This window comes from Girardinichthys multiradiatus, chromosome 5, assembly GCF_021462225.1.
Source record: "Girardinichthys multiradiatus isolate DD_20200921_A chromosome 5, DD_fGirMul_XY1, whole genome shotgun sequence".
Lineage (NCBI taxonomy): Eukaryota > Metazoa > Chordata > Actinopteri > Cyprinodontiformes > Goodeidae > Girardinichthys > Girardinichthys multiradiatus.
Window position 1 is genome coordinate 35,454,075 of NC_061798.1, and position 26,348 is coordinate 35,480,422.

The window sequence follows — 26,348 nt, forward strand, 5'->3', positions numbered from 1 at the left end:
GTTAGCATGGATAAGTAATTTTATGAACTACGGCTATTGCGTCTGTTGTAGAATGGGGTCACGTGATCACGAATTAACCCAGGTTTGCTAGCGTCAAGCTGGAGGTGAGAATCACCTTTCCGGAAGTGCTTCAGTCAAACCCATTGAAACTACAAGGGTTCAATCTTCTCCCTAAATTGTTTTAAACTGTAGGAATGTTTATAAATTGTTCACTTTAATCAACTTTATGGTTTGTGATACCATACTAGGCTATGTCCATTGTTATTATGGGTACTTAAACATTACAGGGAAAGACGCTTGCTTCCGGTTTGAACGTTTCTGCTTGAGTGTAACTTCACGCAGTTTTGAGGCCTGCTGTGTTTTCAACGGAGGGAGAGTCGAGAAGAAAAATGGCGTCTGCAGGCGACTCAGAGCGGGACACCGGCCATTCAGTTTGAGCTTTCCATCTTTAAACTGAGACCGGGACTCTGTGGGGACCTATTGGGAACCTTCGCCGGACCCGTTGTTTTCTTCCTCCCCGTTTTCTCTGGTGTGTGCTGCTGATTCGAGCACCGAGATTGAAGCGGAACATAGGAGCTTCTTTCCTACAATGAGGGGGAGAAGAGGAAGGCCGCCCAAACAAGCAGCCGTGATGCGGGAAAGCTCACCCGGGCCAGTCCGGGGATCCCGGGGTGGCAGGACCAGAGGGATGCGTGGACGGGGAAGAGGCAGAGGACGGGGCCGGGGGCGGGGAGGAAGTGGCGGTGTTTGCAGCATCGGATCCGTGGAGGTGGATACTGATATCTCTGGCCGAGAGAACTTTCATTCGTCGCGGGGCCGAAGGAAAGTTGGAGCCTCCATCACGGCGGCTTCAGCGGCATCGCGGGGCAGAGGCAGAGGCAGGGGGTCCAGAGGTGGCCGAGGCAGTAGAGGCGGAGTGAGGCGACCTCAAACTAAGGTGGTCTACGACGACAACAGCGACGAGGAGGATGATAATTTAAGCTACCGGTCTGACGAAGACGAATTGAACGACAATCCGTCGTCGGATCTTGAAGATGAGGAGGCCTTGGGAAACGGCTCTGACTATCTGGAGGACCTACCAGATGATGAGGATGCCAGCTACTGTACTGAGAGTAGTTTCAGAAGCCACAGCACGCTTGGAAGCACCCCAGGTACGTCGGTCTGCAAGTGCACGCAGTTAAGCAAAGCACGTTTGCAGCACCTAAAGTGCAATATTTATTTTTAGCTCAAAACAGAAACGAAGCCGCATTGTTCAAAATGGAGCTGGCACTCAGAAACAGGCCTTTGTTTACCGTGTGCTTTACGGTGCGCTATGTTGGAGATCTGACCCATGCTCCAAGGGGCTTCTGCATTTTCAACTTTTGTCAGATCAGCACGTTTGTTTTTGTTTTGAAGCGTGCTCGTGCTGTTTTTACTGAAGATTTGCTCGCGCTTTGTCTTTAATTAGTTTACATAAGCGTGAAGAGACAGGATGTATGAACTCTCGGACACTTTCTATGAATTTTATCGATCCCTGTATGTGTTGAAATTCCTACTTTTGCATCCCATTTGTACTCTGGGCGGCGTTATTTCTAGGTTTAGTTTCCAGATAAATGAATTTACGGTTCTTGATACAGCTTTTTAAATTAGAGTTTGCAAAACAGGTGTTGCAAGTAAAAAAATAAATAAAATAAAATAATTTGCAGACTCTGTAAACGTACACACTGCTACCAACTTAGTTTTAGTTGACACTTTTCATTTAAGACTGCTTGATTCTAGACATGATTTATGTAAGGATTGGCACCTTTTTCACCTGTGTCAACTCCAAATTTATGAGGCTGTTACCATAGTGATGTGTAAAAGCTTGCTTGTTTCACGTAGGTAGTTATGGACACTCAGTTTAATAAATTCATCTCATAAATAATTTCACACTATTTTATGTAATATGGTACATTGTATTTACTAATACAACCGCAGCAAGTAATTCCACATCATGATTTTGATATTAGATCATTCTGCAACTTTTTTTGTGACCTGAATCTTATATTTATTTATTTAATTAATTACATTTATTTCATGCAATAACAGATAAAGTAAATATAACACTTTTTAATATGAACCAAAAAGACAAAACATTTATTAGATGGAGTAGAAATCATATATAATCTAAACCTTCTCTAAAAAAATCTATTTGCTAAAACATGATAAACTAAACATGAGATATGGGACAATAATCATACCTCTTTGGAGAAAGCAAGCAATAAGGAAATAAAATCTAATATTTTATAATAATAATACGGCCCTCTCTAAGGCAATATATTTCATAATATCTTGGCAGCATACTATATTTGATTCTTTAATAAAAAATAAACTTAATCCATTCTCTTTTGGTTTGTTTAGAGCGATTATTTTCCATGGATTAATCCCATAAATAAAAATACAACGTTCCATCAGACTAGTTCTGACTTTTGAATCTCTCATCCTCTAAAAAATATAAATAGTTATTTTAATAAATCTTTAATAAACATGAGATTTAAAAAAAATATATATATAATCCGCATGTCACACTTCATTACATTCTGGTCATGCTTAGATGCTTTTTAAAGGGTTCGGGGATAACACACATTCCTCTCCGGTTCCAATGTGACTGTCCGGTTTAAAAAAAAAAAAGGAAAATTTAAATGCATTTGCAAATCTTTTTTTTCTACTTAAAGATAGTTGACAGACAGCCATTATTCATACACCTAGCAGATTCAGATTTTAAGTAACCCTTTATGTTTCCTTTTTTTTTTTTTTTTTTTTTTGGCTGAAAGTACTTTTAATGTTATGGAGTAACTCGGTGAGAATCCCAGCTATAATCTGAAACAAAATCGACAGAGGGAGCTAAATGCTGGGGCGATGGCAAAGAGACCTTCCAACCCCAAAGACATGGAGGCAAAAGATGAAGAGTCAGCAATATCAGTGGAGACAACAAAAAGTTTTAGTCAGGAATTAGAAGAAGCGCTTTATTGTTGTAATGCCAATAAACACCTTTCCACTGATTATTGAGAATATCATTTTTGACTTGCCATATTTTTATGTAAATTACAACTGGGAAGCAATGTACCTCTTGCACATTGTCTTACCTTTGGGCTGTAGCTGTCATTTACAACCGGGAAAAAGTTTATATCTAAATTTCCCAAGGTTTTCAATAATTTTGAACCTAACTTTTATTTGTCTGTTGGCCTTGACTGTGTCCAGAAATGTACTTGACACAGTGTACACAGATGCACAAAGTCTATAGTGAATACTCAGATTACACTACACCTGTTGAATGTACTTAACCTGCAGAAACAAAGGGAGGCTGATGAATAAGTGTGCTCCTGCAAGCTTATTTGATGATTAAGCTTAGTCATAGTTTGTGATTACTCAAAATCAGGTGTTTGCCTTAATTTGTATATTTGTTAGACATAAGACCACTACTCAAACCTTGTGTTGAGGCACACATTTGTCTTTTGCAATGTATAGACAAGACATGGCATAGAAAATAATTGTTGTGCTACAGCTTGTTTGGCATAATGTTCCTTTGTTCCTCTTACTTTCTCTTCCTTGTCACCTTTTCTGTGATGTAAGTTTGCTCATCCATAACACCCAGTATATTTTTAGTCCAGCTTGCACTAAGATGATAGATAAAATTAGGCTTTTAAATCATCTCAACTGCTTGGTAACACAGCTGATCAGGACCCTGACTTGGAAAATAATAACTAAAATAATTTAGTTGTTTGTTTTTGATTTTTAGTAACAGCGATAGGATTTGCCTGTATCTGAAAAGCTAATTCTTCTCAGTTTTCTGTTTGCCTTTCATGACACATTGTTGAATATTTTAAGGTGAGTCATTTTGATTAATTTATTCTTTTTTTATGTTTAATTGTTGATTGAAATGCAATTAAAGCTAAGGGCATCACTAATTGATTTTGCAGTTTGTATAAAGAGTAGACCAGGAGCATTCATATGTGGCAGTGGTTAATAAGTTTTGCTTTGTATTGTGTTGTGTGCTACCATTCTTCCTCCTGACTCCTTTCTTATTACTCATTGCAGGCCCGAAAAGGAGTCGTGCTCTGCGACCACGCTCTCCCCTTCTAGAGGCAAAGGACATTCCTCCCTTAGAGCTTCCCAAGTCCTCTGAGGACCTCCTGGTTCCTACCTCACAGCTTCTCAATGTGTCTGCTGTCTATGAGGTCCTACGCAACTTTGGCACTGTGTTGCGTCTCTCCCAGTTCCGTTTTGAGGATTTCTGTGCAGCCCTGGCCAGCCAAGAGCAGTGTACATTGCTGGCAGAGACCCACATCTCATTGCTCAAAGCTATTCTCAGAGAGGAGGACACATCCAACACCACGTTTGGTCCCGCTGACGTGAAGGACTCCGTTAACTCCACTCTGTATTTTGTGGACTGTATGACCTGGCCAGAAGTGGTCCGGGCGTACTGTGAGAGTGACTTAGAATACCGCCACATTTTGCCCTTCCTGGAGAATGAGGATTACCCATATGAGACATTGGAAAGCAAAATTAAAGTTCTCCAGTTTTTGGTGGACCATTTCCTGGCGACTAACATCGCCCGTGAGGAGCTTATGTCGGAAGGGGTGGTCGCCTACGATGACCACTGCAGGGTGTGCCATCGACTTGGTGATCTGCTCTGCTGCGAGACATGTTCGGCTGTTTATCATTTGGAGTGTGTGAAGCCGCCTTTGCAGGAAGTGCCAGAGGACGAGTGGCAGTGTGAGGTTTGTGTGGCACATAAGGTACCAGGTGTTGCAGACTGCATTCCTGAATTGCAGAAGACCAAGCCCTTTCTCCGTCAGCTACCAATTGGCTTTGACCGACAGCATCGTAAATACTGGTTCTTGAATCGCCGGATTGTTGTGTAAGTTCATAGCATAGTTATAGATTTGATCTCTTTTCTAAATTTGCATAGGATTCAGAATTCAGGGTGATTAAATCTTTGCAGTGTTTACGTTGGAAATTGAATTTCAGTACATCAAAGTTATTCATAAGTACTGCGTGCAAAAATAAATTGGATAGCAGACAAAAAAAATATTCAAAATACAAAAAATGCCCATTTTATCTATTTGTACAGTTAATCCCAACATTATTCAGACTGCTGGCAGACTTTGATTTTAAATTATTTTCATTTAACCAAGAACTTTGTTTTTGATAGGGAATGAGACAAACATCTGTCAGAAGATAATTATTTTGAAAATAATTGTTTTGATTTTAATTTACATTTTATCAGAAAGGGCTTGTTGAAAAGTATTTAAACCCTTACTGTACAGATCTGTACGGTTTAGTTACTGTACAGCAACTAAACCGTTCTGTTAAACGTTCACCACCTTTTTGCATGTTTCCACTGGTGAATGCCTCCAGGGAGCTCTCTCCACAGATTCTCTATCAGAGTCAAGTCTGCGCTTTGACTGGCCACTCCAATACGTTAGTATTACTTGTGTCAGAATAAACATGTTTAAATAAAATTAATTACAATAAAAGATTACTTTAAGACTGAAACATGTCTTGTGCTAAAAGAACAAACAACTCAGAGCAGTAATTGAGCAAAAACTGTACAAAAAAATAGATGTTTTGCATTTTAGATGAAAAACCTTTGTAAATGTGCTCTATCCAGAACTTCTCGAGTGGCATAGTTTTAGCTTCACCAAAGCATTGTTGATGTTTTTACAAATGTTTTATACAATTTCACCTTACAACATGCAGCAAATGCATTTTTATTTAAAGATTTTATTATTAAAATGCGATGTTCTGAGCATTGAAATGATTCTATTTACGTTGAAACTTAAATCTTCCAAGGGTGTGTATACAGGTCCTTCTCAAAATATTAGCATATTGTGATAAAGTTCATTATTTTCCATAATGTCATGATGAAAATTTAACATTCATATATTTTAGATTCATTGCACACTAACTGAAATATTTCAGGTCTTTTATTGTCTTAATACGGATGATTGTGGCATACAGCTCATGAAAACCCAAAATTCCTATCTCACAAAATTAGCATATTTCATCCGACCAAAAAAGAAAAGTGTTTTTAATACAAAAAACGTCAACCTTCAAATAATCATGTACAGTTATGCACTCAATACTTGGTCGGGAATCCTTTTGCAGAAATGACTGCTTCAATGTGGCGTGGCATGGAGGCAATCAGCCTGTGGCACTGCTGAGGTCTTATGGAGGCCCAGGATGCTTCGATAGCGGCCTTTAGCTCATCCAGAGTGTTGGGTCTTGAGTCTCTCAACGTTCTCTTCACAATATCCCACAGATTCTCTATGGGGTTCAGGTCAGGAGAGTTGACAGGCCAATTGAGCACAGTGATACCATGGTCAGTAAACCATTTACCAGTGGTTTTGGCACTGTGAGCAGGTGCCAGGTCGTGCTGAAAAATGAAATCTTCATCTCCATAAAGCTTTTCAGCAGATTGAAGCATGAAGTGCTCCAAAATCTCCTGATAGCTAGCTGCATTGACCCTGCCCTTGATAAAACACAGTGGACCAACACCAGCAGCTGACTCGGCACCCCAGACCATCACTGACTGTGGGTACTTGACACTGGACTTTTGGCATTTCCTTCTCCCCAGTCTTCCTCCAGACTCTGGCACCTTGATTTCCGAATGACATGCAGAATTTGCTTTCACCCGAAAAAAGTACTTTGGACCACTGAGCAACAGTCCAGTGCTGCTTCTCTGTAGCCCAGGTCAGGCGCTTCTGCCGCTGTTTCTGGTTCAAAAGTGGCTTGACCTGGGGAATGCGGCACCTGTAGCCCATTTCCTGCACACGCCTGTGCACGGTGGCTCTGGATGTTTCTACTCCAGACTCAGTCCACTGCTTCCGCAGGTCCCCCAAGGTCTGGAATCGGCCCTTCTCCACAATCTTCCTCAGGGTCCGGTCACCTCTTCTCGTTGTGCAGCGTTTTCTGCCACACTTTTTCCTTCCCACAGACTTCCCACTGAGGTGCCTTGATACAGCACTCTGGGAACAGCCTATTCGTTCAGAAATTTCTTTCTGTGTCTTACCCTCTTGCTTGAGGGTGTCAATAGTGGCCTTCTGGACAGCAGTCAGGTCGGCAGTCTTACCCATGATTGGGGTTTTGAGTGATGAACCAGGCTGGGAGTTTTAAAGGCCTCAGGAATCTTTTGCAGGTGTTTAGAGTTAACTTGTTGATTCAGATGATTAGGTTCATAGCTCGTTTAGAGACCCTTTTAATGATATGCTAATTGTGTGAGATAGGAATTTTGGGTTTTCATGAGCTGTATGCCAAGATCATCCGTATTAAGACAATAAAAGACCTGAAATATTTCAGTTAATGTGCAATGAATCTAAAATATATGAATGTTAAATTTTCATCATGACATTATGGAAAATAATGAACTTTATCACAATATGCTAATATTTTGAGAAGGACCTGTAATGTTGTGCTTAACTGTGTGTTTTTATGTGTTTTTGTTTGTTTTACTGTATTTACTGCCTAAAATCCATTTGTTTTGTGGAAATTCGTGATTTTTCAGGTTGTAAATTGAGATCGGAGCAAATGTGTTTGAGGCAAGATTCTCAGTTTGCTTTAGTTTTGTAAGCTTCTCATAGTTTTCTGGCCAATAGGATAGTCTGTTTACCTTGAGGTCAGATCAATTCCAATATTTGTAGACACTATTAATAAATGAGAAATATTGCACTGCAGGTTCTTAGGTAGGAGGAGTTTTGAATCAAACAGAAAACTGTTACTATCTATGCATATTTCCCAAACCTTCTTCTGCTTTTTATTAGAGTTAAAAAGAGGTGCATCAAAATACCCTATGTTGGCTGATGTGTTTATAGTAGGAAAATGAGGTGAGTTCTTGCATTTGATGAATGGGAGACCATTTATTTACATTTCACTGAATATCATGGAATTCAAAGCAAGGTTTATGTATAGACAGTACATTTAGTAACGTTGTTGTTGCAAAGTTAAGCACGTCCGTGCCTCAAGTGACATTCAGGGCAGAAATAGAACTGCTTGGGTTTAGGGCTGCACTATATTAGAAGATCTTGTGGTGATAATATTTGTAAATATTGCGACGCTGATTTCCAATGCGATTTATGTCTACTTCTTTCTGCCGTGAGACTCTATCAACTGGCTAAATATTACATTAGCATGTAAAATGCAAGTTCTATATATTAAGCATCAATTATTGCACTCCAATCAGTCCTTTGCGACATGAATATTGCACTCACTGTTCTTGCGACGAGGACAACATAACCATATATTGTGCAGCCTTACTTGACTCTATGCTTAAACACAATTGGTGCACCTTGCCATCATTGTTAACATTGCATGGTCATCAGCAGTATAGATGGCATGTGTTACAAATGGATATCTGTGTTGGGCAGTCACAGATGGGGTTTGTGCTGGTTCAGCAATGGCAGACAATCAGTGGAGTAAACCGTCAGATGTGAACCCATTAAACAAGCTAACATTCATTAAGGTAGCTTAAGGGTTGACCCAAACTGTGCACTCTTACTTCTGAACCTGCAGTTATATTTACATGGAAAAGTGTTTATATAAAAAAGCTTGTGAGACGATGTGTATTTGTTTGTGCATGTCCTTACATAGGCTTGAGGAGGCCTGCTAATTAGACCGTACTGATTCCTGCAGTTGTTTAGGAATACAGTAGCATATTTATTTTACTTGCCTTACGGTCAATACGCATTACACCGATCAATTATAACTCTGCGGCCACCGACTAAGTATTGAGTTTCTCCCCCATTTCGCCACTTAAACCTCTCTGACCGGGGCTGGGAACATTTTCTGTTACATCAGTAATAGTTTTTGTGTACTGTATATTTTAGGGAATTATATTTGTTTAAGAAAATCCTTTGAGATTTGGAGGGCTGAGTGAACACTTCAGAGATGTCATGTTTCGGTCCTTGCTAAATAGTTTAGTCTGGACTCAAACCGGAGAAGAGTGCTAATGTAAAGTGTGATGTAAACAGCAAAAACATAATGTCTTTTCCAGATTTACTGTATATAACTCTAGTTTAGGGATACCGCCTTGTAGTGCCACTGTACATTGTGGTGTTCTACACTAAGAGGGCCTTGTTTAATTTTACATTTTATTAGCATCAAAACCTAGTAGACTTTTTTTTCCAGAGCCAAGTAGAAATGCAGTATCTTCTATTAAGACTGACCCAAGGTTGATTACATCCTTTTCACCCTCTCTTTGTTTTTCTGCATGTGGTGCATCAGTTCAGGATGGCCATACTGATTATTTGTATGGAGATAATGGTTCCTGACTCTGTTTACGGATGCGTTAATAGATGTCAGAAAGTTAATGTTGACTTTACCAGCTGAGGTTTCTTTTTCTTTCAGTGATCTGCCTCCAGTAGTTCACTGATCGCCATGCCTTTTTGAGGCAGTTTGTTTATCTGTGGAGAAGCATCTTTTTTTTTTTTTTTTATAGTATTTTCTTCCTAAATTTGACATATTTGTACATCCTTTTGTTATCTCATACCCCAGCAGCTGATCAAAGTAATACTGTTGTGACTAGAGATCAGAATCAGACAATTTTCCATTTAATTGCTCTGATCGGTGATTAGTAAAAACAAACAGCAAGTACTAAAATGTAAGATATAAATATATATATATATTTTTTTTTGTAGTAAATACACCAAAACTGAGAACCTCGACTTCTGTTTGTCCATTAATGCACCATCCAACATTTGTTTATTTAGCAATGTAAGCTTTAATGTAGAAATTGCATTAATTTTATAATTCATGTTCTATTGGATTTAAAACTACTGCCTATGTCAAAGAACTTGCTACTCAATTTAGTCTAATTAATATGTTATAAATCTATGAGCAGGCCTTTAAGATAACCCGTAATCAGCCAGGAAAAGCCAGATTGTTTCATCTCTAGTTGTTAAGATCAATGGAGAAATTGGAAATTCAATACAGGCTCATTGGATTCTATATCATGCTACTGCTAATCTCTTCGTTATGTTAATATTACAAGGGAAATGGTACCGTAACAAGCATTATGTAGGAAAAAAAAAGGAGCCTTGACTTCCACCATGACCTTTTGAGACTTCACCTAATTTCAATAACAACAATAATAATAAGAAGAAAAAAAATATTACATTCAGCAGCATGAAGCAGGACTCTTTAAAACTAAAAAAATGTCTACTTTTATTTGACTTTTTTCTAATCTGATCTGTCACCTACAGTGAGGAGGACGGTGAGCAAGAAGACAAAGCCATCTGGTACTACAGCACTAAGGTAGAGGTTCCTTTTTTCCCTTGTAAATATGTTCACACTTGTTTTTACCAAGGAAGCCATTGTGTTTAAATTGTGCATACACTGTCTATCCCAGGTCCAACTGGCTGAGCTGATAGATCGCTTGGATAAAGAATACTGGGAGGCCGATCTGTATGCAGCCCTTGAGGAGATACGGGATGAGGTGCACACTCATATGGATATCACCGAAGACCTAACCAACAAGTCTCGTGGCAACAACAAGTGTTTTCTCACTGCTGCAAATGGTATATAACGTGAAATTCTTTTAAGTTAGTGCCAACCTTTTTTTTTCTCCTTGTGGTATTGTGTGCTCTCTCATCCCCTTCCTCTGCATGCTTGTATGCCGGTGCTCCTGAATCCCACCTAGGGATGGGTACCGAATTCGGTACTTTTATAGGTACCGACCGTATTCCGTTGGTACTACCGAGTACAGATTCATGTATCAAACGGTACCACATTTCAGTACCTAAACGCTTCATTGTGACACAGAAGGAGTGGAAGAGTGGGCGAATTTCCATGCCGGACACGAACACAGCATTGTACGCACAAGAGTGTGATGACGTCAGTAGCCGCTGGTACCGTCAACAAAGCGTGGCTGATAGAACGCGCTTGAAAGTATGTCTCCACTTTTTAAAATGCAGTGCAGATGACGCTCGCTGCAATAATTGTGATGCAATGTGCAAGACCTGCGGCGGGAATACTTCTAATCTGAGGAAGCACTTGCAGCGTATTCACGGGGGGCGCGCCGCTATATTCTTCTGAGTGTGTGTGTTTATACACTGACCTGGTTAAGCACAAGATTTTTGTCAAGGCTGAAGAGGCAATTTTCGTCCTGCATTCAGCACCGTTTGCACGCCTGCATTCGTTAGCGACTCGTCTGCAGCCAGCAACACGGCTGGGTTTTAATTTCTGCATTACACAGCAAAGTCAGTTAAGGGTTTTAATGTTGAAGAAATGTTTGAAACAACTGAGATGTTACAATAACAGTTGGATGTTGTTTTGATATATTCATTAAAGTTTATATATTGAGAAAAAATATGTTAAATTGAACACTTTTTGAGATTTTATTATTAAACAAATTAATATTTATCATCACATAAACAGACACAAAAGTATTGAAACTGGTACCGTTGAGTACAGGTATCGATTCCCAGGTATGGTATTGGTATGTTATCGGTTCAAATGTGAAAGGTACCCATCCCTAATCCCACCCAGTCACAGATAGCCTGGTCATAGCAATCAACCTTGCTCATGCCCTAATATGAATCTAATCTTTCACTTTCTGATTCCATTGAATGCCTTACTATTTTTTTATTTCTGTATACTCACCAATACCCCATGTGCAATTATTTTTAACCTTATTTGCTTGTGAAGCAGAGATATATTTTTTATGACTGTAATTTCGCTTGAAGCGGATGCTGGAAATGACACTGGACTCAAAGTGGTGGTAACTTGATGCGACAAAATGAGTGGAAACTAGCACATCTGACTATTATCAGATGAGCATCAAGGTTCAGTTTTAAAGTAGACCTAAATCTTGTTTCCCCTTATGATGCATACAAAAACAAGCTGCATTGATCCACCTCACCACAAACATAGCTTCACAGAAGTGCAATTTGACAAAAGAAAATAATTTAAAAGGTTATTTCCTCTAGCTTTCGGGGCTTGTTTTTGGTTTGTATTTTGTCAGAAATTTTCTGCATTAAATTTGAGAAACAAACAGTCCCCCGGCATCCAAGCAGAACTTTGCAACTGCAATATTGCAGGCAGTGATATTATGGTTATGATTGCAGTTGCATACATTGTACAGCTCTGGTCAGTATGAATTTAACTTTTTTCTTGATGGTTTTTATAGGGAGCCAACTATATCCCAACTGATAGCAAAATATACTAGCTTTTATTTTTTAGCTAATTTAATTTGAACGTTTCTTAAAAATGATTTCCTTCCCTTTATCTCTTTTCCACTTAGATGAAATCTTAGAGCAATTGCGAGCCAAGAAGGAGGAAGAACTGGAGGAGGTGAAGAGACGGGCTGCCGAGGAGGCCCAGAGGGCACGGCTAGAGAAGCAGAAGAAGGAGGAGCAAGATCTGGAGAAGGGAGATGAAGAGGCCAAGCTGAAGGATGAGGAACAGGAGGATGGCAAGCCCAAAGATCGAACAACGGAAGACGAATCGACAAAGGAGGAGGTTATACAGGAAAACCATGATGGAGAAAAGAGCAAAGGTCAGCGTTCTTATTTTTTACAAGAAAAAAAATAAGCAATAGGGGCCAAATTGGTTGTAGTAACTGACTAATAATGGGAATAAAATGTGCCGCCCAGGTTTTAATCAGATGCTGAATTTTTCCCTTATTGATAATGTGAACATATTATTCTTTTCAAATTAGCAATTTTGTTCTTTATTACTTTAAACATGTATTTGTTACCAACATTCACACTATTGCTGCTGCTGTTCTATGGTAAATGAAGCTCCATCCTCTATCCAAGAAGGCAGTAATGTCGAGGACATACCATCAGTCCCATCAGCTGCTTCTCCGTCACAATCCCTTGCTCTGACCTCTGGCCTGGCCGTTACTGCTCCAAAGCTTCTGACTTCCACCGTGGAGGTTCGGATAGAGCGATGCGTCTATGAGCCAGCGTCAAACAAAACAGAAGGTACAATAGAAGTATGACCTTTTTTTTAATGCATCTGGATGACCACAGTGGAAATAAAATTGTCTTGTGTGTTTTTTATCCTCTGTGAGGATGCTTTACAGCTGTTGTTGCTCTCATCTGTACTATTAACAAAACAAATTTAATTTGGTTCAATTCCTGTAAAACTGCAACATAGGAAGGGATTAATCTTTTCTATTTTTTACACTGTATTCATTTAGTGTTGTCAGGTTGCACATAAATCTCATTCCACCGGCTGGCTTTTGTATTTATCAAAATTTCATTTCTTTAAGTTTTTGCTTCATCCTTGGAACCCCCGCAGTCCTTCTGACGTTCAGCTAATTATCACATTGTTTCTTGGAAGAGCTACTAAGGTTATGACATTTCACGGGTTTACAATCAAATCGATATTCTCTATAATGTACCAAATTCAAACACACAAATCTGGCAGTCAACCTTTGAAAAAGCATTCTTGCTTTTAAGTCTCTTTTTTTGTCCAATCTATAATTGAACATTGTTAAAATATAGATTTTTTAAAATTAAATTGCAAAGTTATAATGGACAATAATCTTTACAATTTAGAGATTTCAACATTGATTCGTGTTTTCTGTGAGAGACAGCATGTTTATACTTGACTTCTTTCTTTGCTTATTAATATTTGGGTTTATGCATTACCCCAGAATGTCCAGCAGAGGGAGCCAAAGCCTAACTTGTTTTTTTTACTGGGACCGGAAAGTTTTTTGGTTTTGTTTTTCACTTGTAATATTTTCCTCCCTTGAATGCACTTAGTTTTCTTTCATTCTATTTTTAGTTGAGTAATTTCGTAACTGCACGGTGTAAACATGCAATTGCTAATAACGTTTTTTTTCCTGTCCTGTGACAGGAAACCCAGCATCTGACTCTATCCCTGTCAGTGGAGACGGTGTCCCCAGCCTAAGTCAGCCCTCTCATCCCTGTGAAGAGAACAGTAACAGCAGTGTAGGAATTGGTGTCCCTGCCAGGGGTCCTGAACCCCCAGACTTAGCTGATAGATCGTCCCAGTCATCCCTCACAAGCCTTGATGACGCAGGTCCTTTTTTTTTTTATGAAGACATACTTTTCACGGAAATTAATTTACTGCTTATTGTAGTGATGAAAGCTTGCTACAATCTTAATGTATTATATAGTACTTAGGTACATGTTGTGTATTCATAATAGATGGGCTCTGAAATCAGTTCTGTGTTTGTATTTCTTTGACTATACTGCTTATTGCATTTCCAGGGGACAGTAAAGACTCGACCAACAGCGAGATGGCAGTCAGTGGCAATAAACGATCTTCAGCAACACGCATGGTGACGAGACTTAGGAACCCAGAGAGCAAGCTGAGCCAACTAAAAAACCAACAGGTTGCAGCTGCTGTTCATGAAGCAAACAGGGGCTTCAAGGAGGGCAAAGAGGTCAGACTCAAACATTGCAACAACATCACTACCCAATATTCCATGTAAAATGTTGTCAAACTAGAATGTCACAACAAGAAAAATACATTTTGATTCATGAAAGTTGTAGAGTTCCTTTGCAGGTTGTTGTATTAGCATCAAGACTTTATTTCATCGGTGATTTCTGCAGGTATTGGTAGTAAATGCACAAGGTGACGTCACCCGTGTCAGCACACGGAGCAGCAAGGAGGTGGTGATGAAGGGAACCCTCAGCCAGTTCTTCAAGCTGGGACAGGAGGGAAAGTACCGCGTCTATCACAACCAGTACAGCGCCAACGCTTTGGCCCTCAATAAGCACCAGCACAGAGAGGCAAGTAGCACGAACATCAGAATTTATTTTATTCCTGTCATTATTTTATCTGTCCACAAACCCTGAAGACTCAGTTGCTTCAAAATGTTTTTTCAGCTCTGATTTTTATTTTAAAATGTTACTCAATTAGAGTTGTTAGGAAATTAGAAATGATTCATAGCCGTGTTCATACTTTCAGAGCTTTAAATCCAATTTCATCTTATTTACTCAAATTCATTTTAAGATGCTCCAACTGGGTGCTGATCGGTTCTCCTAATTATAGTTTTAACTGATTATGATTTTCTTTCTAAAGACTGTGGCAGAGGAAAACTGTTCTGCAGGTTCTTTGAAAAAAGCTTTTAGTGTTTAATCCCTCAGAAAAGGAATTGCAGGATTATCTCCATTTATACACTAAATTATATGTTCCTAAAATGTATCTGATTTTTATTAAACTCAAAAAGGTGCACCAAAAGACATGCAGTTTAGAGATGGAAAACGATGGGATATTGTGTTTTATGTGTTTAATAAAACGCAATATCTGATCACCAAACAGAACCTTTAAAAAGAAGATTGTCAGATTCCAATCTGTGGCTGATTAATTAGTGGATCTCTCATTTAATTGTTTATTCTGGACAGGACCATGACAAGAGGAGGCATCTCTCCCATAAGTTTTGTATGACGCCAGCAGGAGAGTTCAAGTGGAATGGGTCCATTCATGGTTCTAAGGTTCTGACTATCTCCACATTAAGACTCACCATCATCCAGCTTGAGAACAATGTTCCTTCTCCTTTCATGCATCCAAACTGGGCCTCACACAGGTAAGAACAATATGTTGTTGAGTATTAGTCTAGTTCTTTAGTTTCCAAATGATAGTGTTTTTTCTTTTTTTTTTTTTTTTGAAAATCTGAATTTTGGGTACAAATAAAGACAAATTCAAAACCTGGGTGTTTATAGCAAAACTAAACTAATGATCATGTAAATATGTTTCTTTGTTTCTTCTGTAGGACCAACTGGATCAAAGCAGTTCAGATGTGCAGTAAGGCCAGAGAGTTTGCCCTGGCCATGGCCATTCTGGAGTGTGCCATCAAACCTGTGGCAATGCTGCCTGTATGGAAAGACTCACTGGGTCATACCAGGTACATGAATCCTCTGTCCGTCTGTAGTTGGACTCTGGCTGAGTCCAACTACAGATTCTTGTGGCCTGTTTCATGGAATCGGCGTATTAACTAAAAAATGTAGAATGTGATCAGATCAGGTTTTATTTGACACAGAAAAGTGACGGTCATTCCCACTGCTTCTGAAAATAATATGGCCTTTTGATTATTACTGCTGTAATAATGTAACCGTCAAGAGGTAATTAGTGTATTTTTATTGGAATAAAAATAAAATATATCCCATTATTTTTGTAATGCTTACTGCACTGAATATTTTACCTTTTTGCATTTTATAATGTAACACAAGCATAATAAGACGATATTAGCTGGTTTATTAGTGGGGGTAGCTGCTCGAATAGTTTTTTGTAAGTGAGTGAAAAGTATAGAGGACTCCTCTTTCATCCAGTTGACCAGCAGTGCACATCAACAGATGGCAGAGGGGCTGCACTTTTTGGTTTGGAAAGGATAACTTTTTGAAATTATGGTATACCTAGATTTCAGTAATTAACCCAAGCCTAGCTGTATTGTATGGGTTCGGTATGTGTATAAATCTTTCATTAATCTCAATAAAAACACACAACTCTGCAGGTGGTCATGTAGTCTAATTAAAATCACTCTGGCTCATCGTCACATTAAGAAGAGCAAAAGTTTTTAAAAGCGTCAGAAAATCGACACACAAACAATCTTTCAGTGTTGCATCTCCTGGGTTATTGAAAAGTCTACTTTCAGACGGTATCCTCTCAACAGGAAAACCTCAACACTGAAATTCCAATTTTTTCTTACATTAGCAGACAAAATCTTCAAAATGCCTCAAAAACCAAGTAAGCATTCAATCCATGTGCACAGGGTAGGTTTCCTGAGTTTAGCGGGCAAAGTCGATCGTAACCAGATCCGTTCCAAAGGCCCACCCTAGCTGTGAGGCATAATATTTTGATTGCACGTCCACGACCAGCACCACCCAGCTCTGCCTCTGCTACGGCTCCTGTAACATAAGACCCTTTCATAGAGGTGATTGTCCAGCATTTCACGAGGTTAGGACCCGAAAATGGGTGTATGCATCAAAACTAAATATCAAAGAAAGCGTGAGAGAAACTGCATTTTGAAATTGTTCTTTAAGGGAAGATGAAATCAGGTTCTCGTTTTTAATCAAAGCAAAAATCATACTCTGCATTAAACTGGGTTCTTTTGCTGTCTAGAAAAGTATAGAATTTGATTTTAGTGTTTTCGAAGTCCTTGTGTCCTACATTGTCTTTCCTTTCTTATTTTTCCTGCATTGCTTCCTTCTGTCGTTTCTTGTGTCCTTTCTCCATTTCCCACTGTGTCCTATGCCACACCCTTCCTTGTATGCTACATCAATTTCTTGTCCTTCTGTCCCTCCTTCCTTTTCCTTTCCTTTCTGGTTTACTATCCTACTTCCTTCATTTTATCATTGCTTATTTTACTCTCATTTACTACATTTTCGTTCTCCCCAAACATCGCGGTGTGAACTTTAGTGTTTTATATTTTAGAATCAGCGTAACGCACTGATAACTCTGGAACACTGGAAGTTTGAAGTTTTGTAGTGAAGATGGAAATACATATCGGTTATTAATATGAAGTAATGAGAAAATGCTTTCAGGTTAAACCGCATGACGTCCATGGAGCGTGAAGAGAAAGAAAAGGTGAAGAAAAGAGAAAAGAAGCTGGAAGATGAGGAGACAATGCAACAAGCAACCTGGGTCAAGTACACCTTTCCAATCAAGCACCAGGTGGTTAACGTGTTTTCCTAAATTACAGATGTACAGACAGTTGTTTAAAATCTTGATTTTCTAACCCTAGTTAAGATTCTGAGCTGTACGTTTATTCTACTTTAGCTTAAAATGATTTCAAGTCTTTTTATCTTAAATGTCTGGAGAATGAGTCCATCTGGTAGAAAACAATGTGGTCTATGTTGTTCCTGGATGACCATCAGGGGCTCTTTGATACAGAAGTTCAAGCACATGATGAGTCACTTCCCTTAGCAATTTGTGCTAAATATGTCGCTAATCTGTGGACATTCAAACTCTTTGTATGGAACCTTTTTTTGCTTGTCTTTTCCACCAAGAATTTTTCTTACATTTCACTTGATCAGCTTTGCCTTTATTGATGTTTCTTTGTCCCATACGTAGGTGTGGAAGCAGAAGGGAGAGGAGTATCGTGTTACAGGCTACGGGGGTTGGAGTTTCATCAGTAAGACTTATGTGCCTCGGTTTTTCCCAAAGCTTCCTGGAAACACCAACGCCAACTATCGCAAAGAACTGGAAGGTCGAGAACAAGTCTTTGTTTTAAGCAAATACGTCCAATTTTATTTGACATTGTTTCCGAATAATCTAAATGAATACCTTGTTTGGATGTAAACTCATACACTTTCTTGATGACTTTGGATTTTCTCAATTTATTCAATATAATATACCTCAAATTTCTGTAGATTGTTTTAGGATTTTATGTGAAAGACTAACACAAAGAGTAGCAGGGCTTAAATATGAAGTGGGACGAAATGATGTGCAGTTTTCAGACATTTTTCAGCAAAGAACAATTTGAAAAGAAGCTGAGCATTTTTGTTTAGACCCACACAGTGAAAACTTTTTTAGAACAATCTTTAACTACAGTTTTTGGGTTTGCATCTACCAGCTCTTTGTATCTAGAGGCTGACGTTTCTGAAGCTCAGTCAGGTTTTGTCCTTATCCAACCAGAACACCTTCTTCCAGATGTCTCCTACATGCCACGTGGCAAAGTGTAAAGAGATCTTGTCATTGCTTTGTTTTAACAATCTGCCCACTTATCCATAAATATAAAATTTGGGAGGTGTCCAAATAACAAGTTTCCAGGTGCCCTCTGTGAGACGTTGAAAGCTCGAGACATTGCATTATTACTTATTCCTGCTTGAAGCTCCAGAACATGGTTCTCTGACCTGTGTGCTGTGTTCCTTGGTCTTCCTGCTGCTGTTTGTTCACTAATGTTCTCTAACAAACCTCTGGTGCCTTCAGAGAGCTGCTGGATTTATAATGAAATTAAATAACATGCCAGTGGCCTGTTTTAACTAACAAGGTCATTTATGAAAGGAGTTGGTTGGACTGGATTTTATTTAGGGGTGTCATTATAATGGAGGCTGAATGCAAATGCATGCAACATTTGTACAGAAAACAAAATCAAATAAATCATGTATCCCTTTCCTGCAATTTTCCAGTTATGGGCTACTCTTTGTTGCTGTCTCACATAAAATGCCAATAAAATGCCTGAATGTTTGGTGGTTGTTTGCTGAAAAGAATGGCGGTGTTATAACTCCTACTTCTTATTTTGAAGCTTGTCTAAGTTAATTAACAGATAGGCTGTTAAAGTTCAACCTTTAGAAACTTTCTGAACGATTCCGTTTTTTATATATTAGAAAATAATCTTTCATTCTCATTTTTTTTCCTTAAGACGCTAAACTTGGCAAGAGATGTAACCTGTTGGACTTGAGCCGCCGGCCCAGTTTAGTTGTACCAGAAGCTCAGGACGGTCCTGCCTTAAGCAGTGAAACAAAGGATCGAGACTCCAAAGACCTCACCAGAAAACCTGCTGAAGATGTGGAATCTACTGAGAGGATGGAGGGAAACAAGAATGAAGAACAAGATGAAAAAGAAGAAAAGAAGCCAGCAGATTCGCCTGTAAAGATGGAAGTGGATCCTACAGGCTCCTCGTCAAAGGAACAAAGTATAGTAGTACTCTCCAAAGCTTATGAGTGTTCACCTGTGACCTTTTAGAGGTACCACTTTGACAGACACACTAAAACAGCGAAACTCAGATTGTTGCAGCTTCAGTAAGGTTAACATATGGAGTTTCTCATATGCCTCATAATATACATATCAGGGGCTGCTTCTCCATCAATTTAAACATTTGTCATTTAGAGATAAAAATTAAGCAAAAACTTTATTTTACCTTAAGAAAAATGAATGCTTAAGTTGGTTATCCAAAGATATTCTAATGAAAGTGTAATAAAACATGAATTGAAGTGTGAATACATTTTTCTTTTGCAGAGTACAGTAAGGAGGACAAGGCTGCCCTAAAAGAGGAGCCTTTAGACATTCCTCAGCGACCCTTCAACTACGATGTTGTAGACGTCAGCAAGGGCTTCCTCACCCGTGTTGCTTACAAGAAGAAGGTGAAGACCTCCAAGCTGGACAGCCTATTGGAGCGCAGAGTGAAGCAGCACATGATTGAAGAAAAGCGAAGACAGCAGGTTTCTGCACCCAGATCACTGGCACCGGCGCCAGTTTCTTCCTCTTCAATCCCTGCTCCAAGCACTCCGGTTCGGCCTCGGTCTCCACTTAAGCCACATATTCTTGCACAGACACAACTTGTAAACAAGGAAGCTGTGAAAGTGGAAGATGAACTTTCCATGGCACAAACGTTAGGGGCAACAAAAACTGGAGGACTACAGGAAGGAGAGGGTCTGACTGAACTCTTTAACCCTTTTTCTTCCCCTGTTTCAGACTGCACACCCAAAAACAGTTGCAATACAGGTATAGGTGAAGATTCACCACTAAGGAAAACTGCCTTCATGCCCACGGACTTAAAGGAAAACTTGGAGGAAAGGACTACAGGACATAAAGAAAATAGCACTGAAGGTTCTGGACAAGAAGCTGTTACACTGCCAGATGAGCAAGAGGAAAAAGCTATGGGGGCTAATAACTCTTTAGGACAACAAACAGTCTGTGCTGCATCAGATGTAATCAAGACTGAACATTCTTTGAATGCAGAGTCTGACTCTGTGACAACACTTGCAAGTGTTCTTGACCAAAATAATAGTGAAAACGGATCTCATCCTGAAAACTCAGACACTCTCAGTTCTGGACACTCAGAGGAAAATGGCTTTGGGCCAGAGGAGAACCAAGGAAATTTGCAGGGCTTTGGACACAATGGGAGGATAGGTGACCTCACCTCCAAGCCAGTTTCACCTGTGCCTCAGGTAAACGGAAATGACGGCTTGGTCAGTGAAAGCTTATTGAGTAACTCTGTAATCAGCTTGAACAATGGTGTGCTCACAGACAGGTCCCAGTCCAAGCTGAACAGCATCGGAAAAGCTGAGGAACAACGGCTGGTTGTCTCGTTGAAAGATGGCGCACAGCAGAAGCCTTTAGTGAACGGAGACTTGGACTCAGTAAACGCGACCGTTGTTTTAAAAGGAAAGGGGGCATATTCGTATTCTGAAGCAGAGGGAAAGATATCAACACTGGACCAGGATTGCAGCCCTCCACTGAAGATGACAAAGCTTGAAAACAGTACAAACAAATTTGGAGTTGACAATAGGAGCAATCTGCAGAACAACAGCACCTTGGCTTTTTATCCGGAGGAGACCAAATACACTCCTGCGGTGAAGATCATCAGAATGGCTCCGTCTCCCATTCCCTCGGCGGAGTCCAGTCTCAGCGACGGCTTTGCAGAGGAGAACAGTAACAGCGGGTCAGCGGAACCATTCAAGACCATCATCACTCAGGTAACCACAGCCTCCACCACCACCACAGTAGTCTCCACGGAAACGAGGACAGACAAAGTGTCAGTGAAAACACCGGGTGTACCTACGGTCTCCATGGTAATGACACAGAGCAGTGCAGTCTCGACCCTTTCCAGCATGACCAAAACAACAGTGACCAAAGTGTGTTGCTCCGGGCTGGATGGTCTGTCAGACGACAGCCAGAGCGAAACGTTGGTGGAGGAGCAGAGGACGACGCACTCGATCTGCACCTGTGAGTCAGCTGCAGGTGCCGGTGGTAAAACTATGGTGTCGTCCATCTCTCTGAGCCAGGAGGACAGTTTGTCGACCAAAGGACGCGTGTGCCTTCTGAAATTCTCGCGCACAAAGAAAACGCGCTCCGACACAGCTCTTCCTTCTTACCGCAAGTTCATCACCAAGAGCAGTCGGAGGAGCATTTTTGTTCTCCCACATGACGACCTGAAGGTGCTGGCGCGCCGCGGAGGATTCCGCGAGGTGCCGGTGTTCAGTTACAACGCCAAACCAGCCCAGGATATCTGGCCGTATCCTTCACCCAGACCCACATTTGGCATCACTTGGAGGTATATCTGCTATTCTTGTGTTATCAAGTAGAACTTACTGTTCTCTGTCTGAAGATCTAGCTCTTTTTTTCTGACATCCCAATCCATTTCACCATTTTTCAGAAAAAGTTCAGAACAGTTTTGCTTGTGAACATTCAATGCTTTGTAAAAGTGTTTATGTCCCTTTATCTTTTCTACATTTTGTCATGTCACAGCCACAAACATTAATGTACTTCATTGGTCTTTTTGTAATAAACAAACACAAAGTTGCACATAATTAAGTGGAATCAAAATTATACATCATTTTCAACATTTATTTTTACAAATAAAATGGGAATTGTGGTGTTTATTTGTATTGAGCCCCCTGTAATGTGGTCCCCCTAAATAAAATCCAGGGCAGCTCCTAACGGAGTCCAACTGTATGCAGTTAATCTCACAGAGTGTTACCTAAAATCAATTAAGAAACATAATTGCAATTACAGGTGGTTCTACAAACTATTGACTTTGACTGATTAAATACATGAGCACGCCACAGTTTTCTTTGAGAAACATGTAACATCTTCCTTCCAATTTGCAATCTTCATTACTTTGTGTTGGTCTGTAAAATAAAGTACTTTGAAATTCGTGGTTGTCAGATGACAAAATGTAAAAAAATTCAAGGGTTATGAATATTTTTGCAAGAGACTCAGTATTATAATTTAGTGCAGAACATTCACCAAACGGCCATCACCCAGAAACAGGAAACAAAAGAAATAACTGTAGAACGACTGGAGCAAACCCACAAGTTAGCCTAATTTATGACACAGTTTCAGTATAATTCAATCCTGGCTTGGTGGTTTCTCCCTGAAACCTTTTACAATATTAAATTTAGTGTTTTATCTAAGATTATTACTACACGGTTGATCTCCACCCTTGACAGTTGTAGTTAGATTTTCTGTACATTTGTCCATCAGTATGAGAGTCCTACAGATACACAATAATGGATCTGGTGTTGCAGTTTACATTACTTCAGCATCACCGTCATGTTTTTTTTTAAACTGGAAGTGGTGCATGTACCTAAAACAGTAGAAAATTTACCCAGCCATTGGATTATTTCTGCACCAAAGTGTAACCTGTTTACTCTGTTTATTCTATCAGCAAAATTTCCATTGTGATGAATATAAACAAAAATATGTATTTAAAAAGAATATTTAAAGTAATGTTTTCTGCAGTTTCAAATTAACTGACAAGTTGGCCAATTGTTTTGTTTTTAGGCAGTTAACAAACCTTTTTTCTTGCTCTCTTTAACTTTATTTAAGCAACATTTTGAACTGAGTTCAAAATGAGTCTGGGTGTAATTTCTCAAAAGACCAACAAGTCAGACCCTGCTGTAATGTCTTGTAGCCACCAAGCGAGATGGTGACGTCTCCGCTGCAGTCATATGAAAGGTTAAGCTAACTATACAGCTCGAGGTTGTGATGTAATAACGTCAGTCTGTGAAATTAGTCTGTTGCAGCGTTTAGAAGGAAGGATGTTTGACATGTATTTTATATGTAGAGCCCATAGCTGCCCACTACGTTTAACTCCACACCTCCTTTGGTTCTGTGATGCTGTCTGCGTTTATGAAAGCTCAGGTTGTCCTGAACATGGGCAGATTTACTGGTGATTTATTAACGGCCCGAGGCAGCTCAAAGAGGCTCATCTGTGTGGGTGCATACCAGAACTGTTTTTAGAAAAAGGGGTTCTGTTTATGTAACAGGGCTCCATTTTAAGATTTCCTGCTTTGAAAGTTTGTTTTTCAACCTTTAATCCCATCCTAGTTTATCAGAGAGGTGCATCCTCCGTCAGTTCATGTCTCCTCCCTCCCATCTGCCGTTTTCAGTTTTGGCCCAAAGGGCATACTAGAGCTCCCAGTCTGGTGTCACCTCTGGTTGTTTTGACCAAATTCCAGAGTCCCAGAGCAGACAGGAATCACCCGGTGATCGGAGAGGTGTCACCATGTTCACTTTCTGTACTGACCAAGCCCTGCAGCCTGTGCATATTTTTCCACTTGCGGTTACACACGGGAATGTGCATATCAACCAAACCCCATGCACACTCAAGGCCCTGTAATAATCATGTTTTTGTAGATTATCGAGATGTTTTAATCACAGTGTCTAAGAGCCAAATTCATTGTTAGGACAGAATTCCCAACTATAATGATCCAAGCAACATAAATGCCTTCCTCTGGACATTATTCGTGGCTGAATGACATCCTGTTGTAAATTTGGAGTGACTAAGTGAACTATGTGAAATAAAAGTGTTCTTTGATACGGTTTTTAGTGAGCAATGATCCTAAACTTCCACCAGTGCATGAAAGTATTTCTTCAAATTGAAAGCCTCTGCTGTTGGGTTCACAGAAATATCATAAATGACAACGGCATTCCCAAAAGTCTTGTTTTTTTTTTTTATCTGCATCCTCCGGTCACATGATTGTACTGCAGTTTGTTTTCTGTAACTCTGAAAGAGGCATTACCACACTGGCAAATGATGGAAACTTTGACATTAGTAATTTGGGTACCTGGAAATGTTTACTTGCATTTGTGCATGACTAATTCTTCCTCTGGCCACTGCATCCAGGTACCGGCTGCAGACAGTGAAGTCTCTGGCTGGAGTGAGCCTCATGCTGAGGCTCCTGTGGGCCTGTTTGAGGTGGGACGACATGGCAGTGAAACCATCCGCCGCTGTAGGCACCACACGTACAGGTAGACCATCAGATAAATGTGCTCTTCCTTATGAAAGGGAAGGAAAACAAACTTTTAGAGAAGGCTAAATGCCAAGTTGGCCTGTCTTCACATGTTGTATATACAAAGTGAAATTATCCAACACCAAACTGCTAGTCAAAAGAGATTTTCTTTTCCTAACTTATTTCTTGCTAATATGTACTTGATTTTTCCAACTTATCTATGTTTTCAGCTAAAAATCAGAACAAAATGTCATTTCGCTGTCACTGTTTTTATGTTGGAGTGCATTTCCTCCATTTCTTCTTTCGGGGTCTCGTCCTCGTCATCATACCAACCAAAGCCCTATCCCCACTCATTGCAACAGAGACATCAGACACTGAAATCACCACCACCGAGATCATAAAGCGGCGTGACGTGGGACCCTACGGCATTCGGTCAGAGTATTGCATCCGCAAAATCATTTGCCCCCTCGGAGTGCCTGAAACGCCTAAAGGTAATTTGCTAATTTTCTGTAGTTAACAATAACAATTTTTAGAATAAAAAAATCAGAATGGAGTCTTATTCTGCTTAACAACATCCTGCCTGTGCATGCTGGGATTTTCTCAAGATCATGAGTTGATTATATCGATATTTTGAAAAATAAAGTACATTTATTTCATTTTTTTTAGATGGGCAACTTAATATTGTGAAAAATAAATTATTATTTTCTAAAACAAGGTTTATACTGTGTCTTCGTTAAGATTTTTTATTTTATTTTTATTTATATACATTCTCCTGGCTACGACAAATCTTGTGATGATGAGCTATTACACAGTTAACACATTATGGATTGTGATCACAAGTAAACGAGCTTGAGATATTTTTACAGCTTTATTTTAACTAGAACACATTTTTATCACAACAAAGCAAACTAGAGGTCCTGTCTCAATATAAAAAACAAGATAATGAAACGGTCAAACGAACAAAACCAACCAAGGACCTCATCTCCAAATATTGGCACAAACGACTCTTATCTGCATAATTTCAGTGAAGTCTTTGCATGGCTTTAAGTTAAATGAAAACCCATTAACACGTCCATAATTAGTTTGTCTATTATTGCATTTCCCTTTTACTAGAGCTGTAACAGTACGTTTTCTAGCAAAAATATCAGGAACAGTCCTGTTGGTTTGGTACACACATATACCAAACGACGATGTTTTATTCCTGAACACACGCAGAATGTTTAGTTAACTGAGGCTATGTTCACAGGGCAAATACAGTCCAAATCCAATTTATTTTCATGTGCCCATGTGTGACCCATGTCGAACTTTTTCATGGAAGTCAGAATGGCCCAATTTTGATTTATTGTTTTTTTCCGCCTACAAAAAATTGGAATCGTGCCACATCCGTAAGTGGTCCTAAATTGGATATGTGTCCGACTGTTTTCAAAGCAGCGGTCGGAACGGTTATGTCGCGTTTTGTCCGACTTGTACATCATTGTTCTGGCTCCTACTGCGGATCCACACCAACTTCTCTACAAAAGTAGCAGTCACTGCTCCTCAAAGGGACATTGTTAATAGTTGTTCTCTCTTTTTTTCTTACCTTTCTTTGTCTTATCATGTGGTCATAATATTGTCGACCCAACAACTTAATAACACAGAGATGCTGACGTCCATTATTACTTCTGTATACAGTGTGCTGCTGTGACTTTTTTATTTTCTTTCTGCAAATGCAGGGTGCTTGCTGTCGCTATCAAATAG

At 39.6% G+C, this 26,348-nt stretch overlaps 1 protein-coding gene across 7 annotated transcripts in view; it reads left to right on the plus strand.

Moving 5' to 3' along the window:
• Positions 1-328: 328 nt before the first annotated feature.
• Positions 329-26,348, plus strand: part of LOC124869002 (nucleosome-remodeling factor subunit BPTF-like) — a 55,986-nt gene continuing 29,966 nt past the window's right edge. For 2 of the 7 annotated variants that reach the window (XM_047366699.1, XM_047366700.1), the window contains exons 1-17: positions 331-1,151; positions 4,057-4,879; positions 10,218-10,269; positions 10,364-10,532; positions 12,257-12,511; positions 12,756-12,941; positions 13,822-14,007; positions 14,199-14,374; positions 14,544-14,723; positions 15,339-15,520; positions 15,707-15,838; positions 17,475-17,604; positions 18,004-18,139; positions 19,295-19,567; positions 19,891-21,928; positions 24,506-24,630; positions 24,950-25,102. In XM_047366699.1, the coding sequence (XP_047222655.1) occupies positions 590-1,151; positions 4,057-4,879; positions 10,218-10,269; positions 10,364-10,532; positions 12,257-12,511; positions 12,756-12,941; positions 13,822-14,007; positions 14,199-14,374; positions 14,544-14,723; positions 15,339-15,520; positions 15,707-15,838; positions 17,475-17,604; positions 18,004-18,139; positions 19,295-19,567; positions 19,891-21,928; positions 24,506-24,630; positions 24,950-25,102 (5,758 nt within the window). In that variant the 5' untranslated portion in view covers positions 331-589. Of the gene's footprint in view, positions 1,152-4,056; positions 4,880-10,217; positions 10,270-10,363; positions 10,533-12,256; positions 12,512-12,755; positions 12,942-13,821; positions 14,008-14,198; positions 14,375-14,543; positions 14,724-15,338; positions 15,521-15,706; positions 15,839-17,474; positions 17,605-18,003; positions 18,140-19,294; positions 19,568-19,890; positions 21,929-24,505; positions 24,631-24,949; positions 25,103-26,348 lie in introns of all 7 variants that reach the window. The other 5 variants (XM_047366705.1, XM_047366701.1, XM_047366702.1 and 2 more) reach the window with 5 other exon arrangements.